Genomic DNA, 13,689 nt, shown 5'->3' on the forward strand with positions numbered 1-13,689 from the left:
ATGCGTCCAGTCTTTTTCAGCATATATTCTTTGGGCTTCCTAGGTGGTGCTACTGATAAAGAACCCACTTGCAAATGCAGGAGATGTTTGAATTCTTTTCCAAATTCTTTTACCATTTAGGTTGTTATATAATATTAAGCAGAGTTCCCTGTGCTATATAGTAGGTTCTTGTTGGTTGCCCATTTTAAATACAACAGTGTGTACACATCAATCAAAGGATGTTTACTTTTTAAAGGCTTCCGGTACCTATGTCCTAAAGGCCTTACAGAATGGTACAACCAGCTGGCATGCCCACCAGCAGAATCCTGGTCATCTTTCATATCTATTGGCACTTATCTCAAGGAGAGACAAGCAGGTTTGTAGGTCAAAGGCCAGCTTCTGGTCTGGGGGCGGGAGCAGGGGTGGTTCTCCATTTATATGTGTCTCAACCCCCACAGTTCTGGGTCCTTTATAACAGACATGGGTTGTAGGCTGGGCCGTGGGGTGGGCATCTCCTATTTCAGCCTGCGTGGCATCTACCCTCTCCTTTCCCGGGGGTTCGCTGATCTCCCTGCAGGTAAACCACAATGCTCTCATTTTATGAGCACTTTTGAAACCATCTATCAAGGTGCGTTGCTATCCTCTGGGTGGGCCAAAGCAAGACCATCTTGATGCTATCTTTCCTGGGAATCTGGACCTTCAGAAGAATGAGGCAAGGACTGAAAAATTCTATGGGCTTTATGATCCTACAAGTATCATCCAGAGGACCCTTTCCCGTTGGTTCTCAGGTCTCCAGAACTGTCCGGCTTTCAAGCCTTGGTTCTTCAGCTCTTCCTACCTTACTTTGAATTACCCTGAGGACTTCTATATTCCTTCATTATTTTTAATATTGTTTTTGCTATGGCTATTTTAGGACAAGTTAGCCAGAGTTGATTTCAGATATTCTAAAGCAATCCCATCTGATACAGAGGGGGAAAAAATGACCTGTTTCTTTGAATATTTACTTGAAAAAAATTTTCCCTTGTTCAATTCCTGAGGGGAAAAAAGAAACAACAAAAAATAGTTTTCCTCCCCTAAAGCCTCTGAACTTACCAACAGCAACCATTCCAAATTACTTAATATTTTATTTAAAACTTCTGATAAAAATCTGTATTTTGGAAAGAATGAAAGAAGGAAAATCTCTGCTCCATAATGGATTTCACACATACATAAAATGGCTCATCCTTTTGTCCACAAGAAGAGGCACTGTTTTACTGACTTTTCTGACAATACTAGAATTCATGGGAGGGCTACCTTGGAATCTTTTTCCAAATGGATTTTACAAAAGCAAATCTGAGGCAAGGGGACAGAATTTCCTTTGTACTCTGGTAGCAACGTGGAAGGGATGTGTTTTTTCCCCTATGCACCAAGTAGATAATCAGCCTAAACACTTAGCAAAAGCAGTTCCATTTTAATCCCATCATCTTTACAAGGTTACAGGTACCCTTGGAAACCACAATTAACCAGAGTACTCAGAGCCAGTGGCAGGGGAAATGTGCTGTATAATGCTACAGAGGCTACCCAGGGTCACTCCCATCAAAACAGAATATTATTACAGAGTTCACCGTCTCCACTCATAACTCTCCAGAGCAGCAACAAGGAACACAGAGTTAGTTACTAAGTGATCACTAAGATGGTTCTTGCCTCTTCAGGCCTCTGAGTGAGACTGTGTGGGAGGCAAAGTCAATTCTGGCTTCCAACAGGACAGGGTGCTGGGGGAGCTGGGTATTACTGGATTAAGTGACTTTTAAGTGGTGACTGGAGCTACATTCTTAAGACAACACAGGATTAACTGAGATAATATACATAAAAATTCTTTGCACAGTGTGAAGGGTTATACACTGCAAGATGTCATCACAGCCATGCCCCTCAGGCTCATTGACCCTCCTGACATGGTATATTTGGGCAGAAGCAGCTCAGACTGCACTGGGGGAATGGGGCCAACCCAATGTGCCCACAGCACCTCCTGGTGGTTCTTCCCCAGAATGGCAACTTCACCAGGCCCAGGCCCACACCCAGCTGTAGGAAAAGTATCTAAGCAACATACTTACTCCCTTCGCTCTGGCTGTCTTTGTTTGAGTTGTAGACCTGGAAAACAGAAATAACATTTACTTGTGTGCATTTTATACCACCCAACAGGTTCACTATACAAAACCATTACCTTCTCCTTTTGCCTACTGTGTGCTAGAAAATGGAAGGCAATTTCTGGCCCCCAAATGGAAATTTCTTTTATTATTACTCACTTCCTAATATTTACTTCAGGAGAAGCGATAGCACCCCACTCCAGTACTCTTGCCTGGAAAATCCCATGGACGGAGGAGTCTGGTGGGCTGCAGTCCATGGGGTCACTAAGAGTCGGACACGACTGAGCGACTTTCCTTTCACTTTTCACTTTCATGCATTGGAGAAGGAAATGGCAACCCACTCCAGTGTTCCTGCCTGGAGAATCCCAGGGACGGGGGAGCCTGGTGGGCTGCTGTCTATGGGGTCGCACAGAGTCGGACACGACTGAAGCGACTTAGCAGCAGCAGACTTAGCAATATTTACTTCCCCTGTTCAGAGAATCACCTCTGGAGCTATACTGTTAAAAAAAAAAAAGTCATATACTTCCTTTAAAAAAAAAAAACTAATATGTGTATATAAACTAAAAGGGAGAAAAAAATTAATTAGTTACAAATCATTAAGCATTAACTGCACAGCAGGCAACTGCGCTAAGCAATTCACATGAATTATCTCAAATTATCTATGCAACAATTCTGTTGGGTAAGAACTGTTAATATCACTGATACACAGATGGAGAATTTGAGGCTAGAGAGGTTAACTAAGGTCTCACAGCTAGTGCATGGCAAAGTCTGGACAAAGATACATTACAAACTGTTAAGTGTTAACACTGGGGAATGGGACCAGTAACTTTTTACTGCAAATTTAAATGTTATAAGGAGAACATACTACTTTTACGACAAAATATCCTTAAGTGATTTATACAAATCATAAAAGGGAATGCGTCCCAACATAAAACAGACAATGACACACTGGAAGAGTTGGCAAGCTTTTTCTTGTAAAGGACTAGATGGTAAACATTCTAGGCTTTGTGAGCTAAGAGTAAAAACCAAACCAATGATTATACAGGGACTTGAAAAACAAGAGAGACCACAAATTTTCACAATTTTTTCCTGACAAAATTCAAATAGAGTAAGTTTTGAAAATACAGGTATAATATTCCTAGCAGGTGAAAATCAATCATTGTTTCATGGCTGTCTTTTGGGAGATGCTTGGCTTGGTTCTTCCAGGGGTTATACAGCTGGTTCTCAACTGTAAGAGTGGCCATCACAACCACTGGGAGTATCTTTTCTCAGCAGTATAACTTTCTGAAATACAGATAAGACTAATGAGAAAAACAGAATTTTTATAGAGGGAGGATAGCATTTAGCTTAAATAGATTTCAAAGTGTTTCCTATCACTGAGTCAATGGCAAATGTTCACTTGTAAATACCATGTTGAGTTCATGGGCTATAAAAACAGGTAGCCAGTTGGATTTGGCCTGCAGGGCAGGGTTTGCCAATCCCTGATATGCTGACATTATTAAGTAAGATGATAAAACCTCTGATTTAGGGGAAAAAAAATCATAGCTCCAAAATCTTTCTTTGGTGCTTATGATCCTATAGATATGAAAAGACATAGGATGAAGTTGGTGATAACACACAAAAGAAAAAAATATTCCCAGTGATTGTAATGGTCACTGTTGGTTGAGAACCACTTATTTAACCCTTAGAGAAACAGAGCCAAGCAACTCTGAAAAGAGAGCCATGATATCCTAAGGGGGCTTCTTATCTGCTAGTAAGTATCGGTGAGACTGATACTTACTGATACTGCTGGTCAAGAGCTAAACAATAATTCCAACATGGCCCCCAGTTGCCTTGTGTCACTGGGTAAGTCTCTCACCCTCTCTGCATCTCAGGTGCCCCATCTATAACCTGAAGGAGTCAGCCAAGAAGGTCTTTGAATGGTCAAACAGATAATCTGACAAATCTCCCATTTTACGATTATTATTCATTTCTCAAAGATTTTTGTACAAAGATACACAGGCACATACTGAAGGTCAGAAAGATGAGGATAAAAGGGGTTTCTATATTTCAAGCACCACTGTCTGATGAATGAAAAGGCCTCAGACCAGAGGAGATAAGAATGGGGCAAATAGAGAAGCAGAAACACAATCCTGCAGAGCCAAATGGGTACAGGTCAGACCAGCGACCCACAGTCAATGGCATGCACTACAACTGGACAGGTAGCTAAGGCAAACACAGGGGAAGAGACGATACTTGGGCAAGTACTTTTTCTGGCCATCCCTGTTCACTTCATTCCTCCCAATAAATTCACACATTCTATTCCAGAGAATCCTGCTCCTGTTTCTAACTGGCCAGAAGGAATAGCAAAACAAAACAGGGCTTTCAGCCCTCCTTAATTAGGAGGTGAATTTGCACCAAATTACTTTCCTTTAAATGTCTCCTAGGGCTCAGGAGGCCCCTGCCTAGAACACTGAGGTATTCCCCAAACCGCAGAGGCGCGATCAATGAGCCAAAGGTGCCAGGAACATGTGCCGCCTGGTACTCTGAGGACAGGCCATTAATCTCTGTATGGTTTGGGTAAATGAACCAAAGAGAATGAGTTTGAAATTAAGTTAACAAACCATGCCTGCCAGAATGGCATGACTACATGGCCCGACAAGGAAGGCCCGGGTAGGGAAGCAGCCTCATCATCACACAGGCTGGATGGTGGTATGGGAACAGCGCTAAGTGGAAATGGCTTTGTTCACTGGCACTTACCAAGTGCCATTCATGACATCATCAAATCTTTTTAACCACCTTGTGGATTAGCCACTGGTGTTGTTTGCATCTTATGGATGTGTAACTGGAGGCCAGAGAGGTTACACAGTTTATCCAAGGACAGAGAGCTGGAAGGTGGTGTACTGGTCTATCTTGCTGCTGGAGGGAGGTTCCAATTGTCCTTTACTTTCCTAGGCAGTGGCAAATGCACACAACTACCAAGCTGTACTAGTAGCCTATGGTTTATAAGTACCTTCCATTCCGGCAGAAGCAAAGGGCATGCAATTCACCCCTTCAGAAATGCTCAGTCTGTTCTGGGAAAACCGTGAGATCTCACAGTTGCCCACTAGTGCCAGACTGAGGTTCAGAGACAAGGGCAATTTCCCCAACTAAAAGGTCCCTTTGGCAGTGGCTTCTGCCATAGGATTGATAAGTAGAGTTATCCCAGGTTCGTATGCCTTCAAGTAAATCTCTAAGAGACTATGTCTTAAAAGGATAGAATTCAACTCTCCAGGACCAATTCAAAGTGACATGAGTCACTCAACAATTCCTGAGTTATGACTCCAAGGAAGAATGAATCACAACACATGAACACAACCCAACTTAAGCTAAAGTCCATCCATCCTGCTTAGCCAGAGTGCTCTAAAGCCTGGCCCCCATAGTCAAGCCTCTTTTGGCCCTCTGGCTTTCTATAGCACTTTCACTCAGGGATGCACTAGCTTCAGCTGAACTCTGTACATGCTGCTGCTGCTGCTGCTGCTAAGTCGCTTCAGTCGTGTCCAACTCTGTGCGACCCCAGAGATGGCAGCCCACCAGGCTCCGCCGTCCCTGGGATTCTCCAGGCAAGAACACTGGAGTGGGTTGCCATTTCCTTCTTCAATGCATGAAAGTGGAAAGTGAAAGTGAAGTCGCTCAGTCATGTCTGACTCTTCGCGACCCCATGCACTGCAGCCCACCAGGCTCCTCCGTCCATGGGATTTTCCAGGCAAGAGTACTGGAGTGGGGTGCCATTGCCTTCTCCCTGTACATGAGGATTTGTTAAATATCCATACCACTGAATATTTGTTTTCAAGTGTACACTTCTAGAGAATACAAACTACAGATTTACTTTATGTTATGAGGGTCCACCTGAGACTCATTATAAAATAGTTACAATAGCAATAATGGACTTAATACAAAGGATGATGACAAAAGACTTATCACGTGTCAGACACCACTCTGAGCACTCTAAAATGCATTATCTTGTTTAGTCCTCACACCAACCTAATTATTCCTGACATATAGATGAGAAAACTGAGGCATTAGAGAGGTTAGGTCATTTGCTCAAGGTTAGGCAGCTGGAATTGGGCAGAATCCAGACAGAACTCCTACAGTCTGTTTCCAAAGCCCAAAGTCTTAATAACTAACCACGTGATACATAAGACATCATGATGATGATGATGATGATGATGATGATGAAGGTGATAAGATGTCATGGGCAGCTAGGGAAGGTGAGTCACTGGCATAAAGAATTTGCCAGGAGTCAGAAAATGAAATTGGGAATTGCCTTTTGATTCCAGCCTGAAGCATTCACCACTAACCCATGTGACCAGCTGACATCTAACCCAGAAGTAACACTTCATATTCTTTGAACCACAGGGCTCAATTCTGAAGATAAACACCAGGGCAGGAAAGTAGGTCTTTGATACAAATCACAGGATACTGCAATTCTGTGAGACCTCACCCAGAAGCTACAATGGGAATACAATTTAATTAAATCAAAGGAGGGTGAGGAAAGCCTTCATATGCTCCTATTGCATTAAGACGTGATTTGGCAATCAGTTCTGTTCACTGATGAGCCAATTCAATTTACGTGTCCCTAGAGAATTAAGAGAGCAGAGTTATTTGGGTTCCCAGAATTTTTTCATAGCTGTCCTTTATCACCATTATCCAGGCCTTACCAAGAAAAGCACAGAAATTTTTTTAACTTATAAATTAAAGGCATAAGTAAAGCAAGAATTAGACAAAGCAATCTCACTTTTCCCTCTGACACACAGCTGCATTAACACTTGGCCACATCACATTTTGGATCAAAATCTGCACAAAAAGAAAGTGCTGGAGAAATAGCTTCATGGACAAATTCACTTAAAACTGCTGTTCCTATCTCAGCTGCATGTGAATTCACATTTAAGCTTTGTCCTTCTCAGGTCTCTTCCAAGTAGCTTGGAACATCTAAACGCCTCCCACCAGGCGGTTCCTCTTACATGTCCATGTGGAGAAATACAAAACAGAACTACCTGCCCATACTCCCAAACATTGCCCAAGCTGCCTCTACACCATCAGAGACAATTTTTGTCCCTCCTCTCTTGTGACACAATGGATCCACCATCACTAGGGTTTGCTCTTTTAAACTGTCAGGGGTGACAGATTTATGCTCATATGCTGCTTAGGTTCAAAGCCCAGCTCTACGAGTTACCAGCTATAGAGTTCAGTCACTTCACATCTCTAAACCTCAGTCTTACCTAGTCTAAAAGAGGGACATTAATATTCCCTGTCTCTTAGGGTCATTGTGAAAATTAAATAAGACAACAGATAGAAAACATTTAACATAGAGGGTAGAATACAAATTCTACAGCCCGTAGAGAGCATTCTGTAAAGATGGTCTTTCATCGCCATCACCACCCTCCCCTTTCCTTCTCTTCAGACTTATCCTCTATGGGATAAATGGCTAAGCACAGGTCTGTGGTTTGAAGGATACAGTGACAGCGGCCTCATTAGCCATGCAATTTAACCAAATGAAGCTAATTAAAGGGCTAAAGGAAAGGAGACCATCTAAAGTCAACTTGCCGAGCAATAGTTGTCAATGTTTTTTAAAACATCAGTCAAACATAAAAGTAACTACTCACCACACTTTTTCACCACCAATTATGTGCCAGACACCACACACAGCATTTACATGAATTATTTTATTTCATCCTCAAGCTTATGGGGTACTACTACTTCCTCCACTTTATACCATCATGTAGATAAATAAGTTTCCAAAAGTTACAAAAGCCAACAAGTGGGAGAGCTTTCTAGTCTAGATTTGTATTCAATCACAACTTCATAGGACTCCTCCACCCAGTCCAATGGAAAAAAAAAGTTTGGCAATCAACAAAGAACTCAAAAGAAGCTAAGGAGTAATTAAAATGGCAACAACACAACCATTATGTAAGAACAGAATTTCCACCCAATTTAAACATAACAGTGATTCTATAAACTTCCAATTAATACAAGTATGGCAGTAACTGAAAACCACAACCAGCTGGAGACACTTTGCGATGCTCAAAACACATCCTTCACAAAAGCTAACAGCACAGAGAGAACTAGCAGCGGTGCCCAGGATGGTGAGGTAGACAGACCTGTGAGCAGAGCACCACATTTGAATTTAAACAGGCTTAACATAGGGACTTTCAGTAATACCCACGAGAAGTTACTAGTAAGACACCCCTCATTTGTGCACCACCAACCAATAATGGACATGAATTTTTGCATCCAGGAGACCTTCTCTTTTCATATAAATGTTTTCATAGGTCAGCCTTCCAAGGCAAAAGAAATAAAAGCAAAAATAAATAAATAAACAAATGGGACTTAATCAAACTTATTTGTTATTCAGTCACTAAGTCACGTCTGATTCTTTGCAACCCTATGGACTGCAGCACGCCAGGCTTCCCTGTCCTTCACCATCTCCTTGCATTTGCTCAAATTCATACCCATTGAGTCAGTTTGCCAAACTTATAAGCTTGCACAACTAAGGAAACCATTAACAAAATGGAAAGACAACCTATGGGAGAAGATATTCATAACTGACAAGGGCTTATTTTACAAAATATACAGACAGCTCATACAATTCCATAACAACTACAATAAAAAACCAACCCAACTGAAAAATGGGCAGAAGATATTTAGAAAAGAAGAGAAATAGACATTTTTCCAAAGAAGACATACTTTGGCCACCTGATGCCAAGAGCTGACTCAATCAGAAAAGACCGTGATGTTGGGAAAGATTGAAGGCAAGAGAAGGGGACGACAGAGGATGAGATGATTGGATGGCATCACCAACTCAATGGATGTGAGTTTGAGCAAGCTCCTGGAGATGGTGAAGGACAGGGAGGCCTGGTGTGCTGCAGTTCATGGGGTCACAAAGAGTCGAAAACAACTGAGGGACTGAACAACACAAGGCACGTGAAAAGATGCTCGTCACTGCTAGTTATTAGAGAAACACAAATCAAAACCACAGTGCATTACCACCTCACACAAGTCAGAAGGGCCATCATTTTAAAACATCTACAAATAACAAATGCTGGGAAGGGTGTGGAGAAAAGGGAACCCTTCTATATGTTGGTAAGAATGTAAACTGGTGCGGCCACTATGGAAAAGAGCATGGAGGTTTCTTCAGCAACTAAAAAATAGAGCTGCTATATGATCTAGCAATCCCATTCCTGGGCATATATCTAGAGAAAACTCTAATTTGAAAAGATATATGCACCGCAAGTTCATAACAGCACTATTTACAATAGCCAAGACATGGAAGCAATCTAATGTCCACTGACAGGTGAGTGGATAAGATGTGGTACCTATTTACAATGGAATATTACTCAGCCATAAAAAAGAATGAAATAATGGTATTTGCAGCAACATCTAGATCCATTTAGAGATTATCATACTAAGTGAAGTAATTCATAAAGAGAAAGACAAATTGCATGTGATATCACATATGCCTGGAACCTAAAATATGACACAAATTAACTTCTTTACAAAAGAGAAACAGATTCAAGATACAGAGAGCAAACATACAGTTACCAAAGGGGAAAGGGGGTGAGGGGGAGAAACTGAGAGTTTGGGATTAGCAGATACAAACTGCTATACATAAAGGAAAAACAACAAGGTCCGACACTGTATAGCACAGGGAGCTATATAAATGCCCTGAAATAAAGTATAATGGAAAAAAATGAATTGTTTGAATCTTAAGCCTATGGGGATAAAATCAGTTTAAAGAGCTTGGAGTAAGTGAGGATATGTCTCAACTCAAGGTGCCAGAGCTGGGGAGCTACTATTTGTTCCTCCTTCTCCCACTAGAAACATGCCTCTTGTCAGCACAGTCCGAGTGACAGAAGGTGGCCAGAGAAGGAAGTAGAATGGCTGCTGCTGCTTTTCTAATTCTCACCTGGCAGTGCTTCCTCTGGCTTGCCCTTTCCACTGCCACGAGTACTGCATCTGCTGTTTTAGGGAGGCTCTTTCAAAAGTGAACCAATAAACATGTGTCTGAGGGCTCTTCCCCGTGACCTGTTTCTAAACAAACATGAAGACCCTGCTCTTGCCCTCTTACATGCAAAGAGGTTTAGTAACGGGAATACAGTAGGCCACTCAATATTGACTGGATGAATGTTTGTGAGTAGAGGAATAAAAGAGATGTAGATTTTTTAACTGTCTCCAAGTTGAAGCAATGACAATGCACTGATGGATCAACCAGACAGAAAGTAAGCCAGATCTATCACTGCCAGGTGAGTATGCCTCATTCTTCTCAACACCTGGCAAATCCACTATGAATCTTTACCTTAGAAAGAAAGAGAAATACACAATTCAGGTCTTATTACGAGACAATATAAGGCAGACTTATCTTACTTGGCTGAACTTCAGGCTGTCAAAACCCTTCACAGAGTCATTCATTTTCTGTAGCACACTGATGAATACTAGCTCTACACCCAACAATTGACCACAAACGCTGCCAATGCTAGTCCATGGCGTGACCAGGAAGGCGCTATTGTAGTTCAGGGTGCTGAGGCTCCCTCCCCCATGCAACACAGGCACCTTAGGAGGAAGGCACTCTCCTGGAAAATGGCCCAGCACGAGTGACTAAATAGCCGTGCTCCCAAAGTCAGATGAATAGTCTTTGACTCCTGTAGACTTGCTCAGACTAAAAGTGACCACCTGCTCTTCAACATGACTACGACAATGATGATGAATAGAAAGACACACTTTTTGTTCCATTAATTCAAGCATCGTCTGCTGCTTGAACTAAAGGTTCCAAAAGGGCGTATCTCTTGTGCAGTTCCTCAGGAACACCAGGGGGGAAGCAAAGTACTCAGAACATCTGCTCCTGTTTCCTCTGCTCAGTACCCATGCTTTCTATGCCCAGGGATTCTGCCCTCATTTTCCTTGGGAGCCACCCCACCACCAAGTCCTTGCTGTTTGGGGCAGGAAGTGGGGGTGGGGGGCTGAGCCTAATTCCATCTTTGGGTGTGGCCGGAGGATCCAGACCTGGTATCTCAGTGTGCGTGTGATTCTCCCCAGGCCAAATGCAGTCGATAGAATTTGTGTTTAAACTTTTTTATTACACCAGAAGGAATGAGGCCTTGTTAGAACAGGACACATGCTTGGAGCTTCTGGAGCTGACTCTGCCACCACAGACACAAAGACTGAGTACAGGCCAAAGGAAAGTAGAGTGACGATGTGAAGGGAGGCCAGACTTTAAGGGCACTGTCTGACCTACTGAGATGTAGCTCAGTGTCATCCCTGCTCTCTCCACGAGTGAACCAGCAAGATTTTTTTTTTTTAATTGCGTTTCTATTGCTTGCAGCCAAGAGTTCTGGCAAAAAAAAAAAAAAAAAAAAAAAAAGGCTAATGAGAGAAAAGCCTAATTAAGCTTTATAGAGAACTCTTGAATGAAGAACAAAGAAAAGTATGCAACACAGTAGAGAGGCAAAGTAATCTCATTCATCCTTGATTTTCCCCCTTCCTTCTCTTTCCTTCTACTTCACATATCCAGCCAGTGCCAGGATTTATCACTGTCCTGCATCCTGAGTCTATCCCTCATCCCCACTTCTCTTTCACTGCTCGATGTCAGGCTGTGTCTTCTCATTTGTATCTCAACACTGGCCTTCTCCCTGGTCTTGCTGACTCCTCTCTCTCTGCTCTAATCTATCTGACACACTGCTCCTGGAAAATGCGTTGCCCTAAACCACAGCTCTGGCTGGAGAACAAACTTCAAAACATCACAATACTGGTCCTTCAAATACTTGAAGGACCTATTATGTCCAAGAAGGGGAAGACTTACTGCTCTGAATGGAGATGAAAGTCAGGGTGGAGTTCCAGGAAAGTAGATCTCAATTGGACGAAAATAACCGGCAGTTAGGACCTCTTCTGGAGAAGGCAATGGCACCCCACTCCAGTACTCTTGCCTGGAAAATCCCATGGACGGAGGAGCCTGGAAGGCTGCAGTCCATGGGGTCGCTAAGGGTCGGACACGACTGAACGACTTCACATTCACTTTTTACTTTCATGCATTGGAGAAGGAAATGGCAAGCCACTCCAGTGTTCTTGCCTGGAGAATCCCAGGGACAGGGGAGCCTGGTGGGTTGCTGTCTATGGGGTTGCACAGAGTTGGACACGACTGAAGTGACTTAGCAGCAGCAGGAGCTCTTCTTGGTCCACTGAAGTAGGGAGGCTTGCTGAATGTCATTCCCATACATAAGACTAAGCCCCGTTTCATCCAGAAGGCAACCCTGGGCATTCCTGGGCTGATACAGTCAGCCTCGTTCATTATTGTTAGCCCATCCTTTCACCTGTACAAGAACTGGATGAAATCTAGAACAAGGGGGAATGGAGGTGGTTGAGGCAAAGTGGAGTGGTGGACAGAATGGGCTGTGTGCCCTGGAGACTTGGCATAAAGTCTTGGTTCCATGGGCCTTTCTGGCTGTGGGCCTTCAGATGGTTATTTAACATTTGAGCCTGTTTTTTCCTTAAAGTACAGCTAAGTAATAATATCTGTGGGAGTAATGGGAGAATTAGAAGTAGTTTCACGGTGCCTGAAAGTGCTCAAAAATGTCATTTCCCTTTCTTCTACCTTCGTGAAGAGTTCCTACCTTACTTAACGGCTGCAGACCTCCCTCCTATATCCTCTCTCTGACTTCTCACTGCTCCAACAGACTACTCTATAGAATTTAATGCTTCAGGATACAACTTAGCATTTTTCATTATTTCTCATCTCCAAATAACTCCCCAGTGGCTACTTTTGCCTTACACTTTCATGGGGGATCACCCAGCTTCTAACACAGGGCTGGGCATATATACAGTCCAAGAAATCACCCCTGACTGAGGGACAGGAGCTTAAAACATGGGATTCACATTCTCTTGTCTGAGTCTTCCTCAGTGGGTCAGGAGCCGGTCATAATGACCTTGATGAGCAGATTATTCTTAAAGCAGCACTTCCCACTTTTGAGTGTTGCTGGCATTTACTACCGTTCCCTGTCAGAAATCACAAATGAAGCCAACAGAATTTCAAAGGAAAAGGTGAAACAGCTCCTCCTGGAGTATATAGGTGGCAGGGTCCACCCAGATATCCAGTGGAGGGGTAAGCTAACTACTTTAACCAGCTTCATGAGCAAAATGTTTCTGGGACTATTAACACTGAGTGTTGTAGGTGGGTGGTTCCCCTCCGCCACAGAACTTTGATTTGCATGTTATATAAACACTGTTGTCATAGTTATAGTTCAGGAAGCTTTGTTGCTTGACCTCAAGAAAAAAATTCAACCTCAAATCAGGGTGACACTGACTCTCGAGACCACAATAGACCATCAGTGGGTAAGATCTGCCAAATTCCTTTAAGCTTCGAGAAGGAACTACTATATTTGGGGTTACAAGCAAGCAACAAGAAGAGGAAACTCTGCAACATTATGCAATTTCCTTGCATTTCATATTCAGAAATCCTGAAAACCCCTATAAGCAACTTCCCTAGCTTTCAAACCAAGATTGGAGTCACAGCCAATGTGAACAAAAACTGGACACAAAAGAGGAAAAAAGGAATCTAATGTACAAGTCAGAAAAATGT

General features: G+C 42.7%; 1 protein-coding gene across 5 annotated transcripts in view; it reads right to left on the reverse strand.

The window, feature by feature from the left end:
• ARHGAP26 (Rho GTPase activating protein 26) overlaps positions 1-13,689 on the reverse strand; it is a 468,401-nt gene that overhangs the window by 205,653 nt on the left and 249,059 nt on the right. For all 5 annotated transcript variants that reach the window (XM_045166568.1, XM_045166569.1, XM_045166571.1 and 2 more), the window contains exon 12: positions 2,070-2,106. In XM_045166568.1, the coding sequence (XP_045022503.1) occupies positions 2,070-2,106 (37 nt within the window). The remainder of the gene's footprint in view (positions 1-2,069; positions 2,107-13,689) is intronic.

The sequence above is a fragment of the Bubalus bubalis genome, chromosome 9 (assembly GCF_019923935.1).
Source record: "Bubalus bubalis isolate 160015118507 breed Murrah chromosome 9, NDDB_SH_1, whole genome shotgun sequence".
NCBI classification, from domain to species: domain Eukaryota; kingdom Metazoa; phylum Chordata; class Mammalia; order Artiodactyla; family Bovidae; genus Bubalus; species Bubalus bubalis.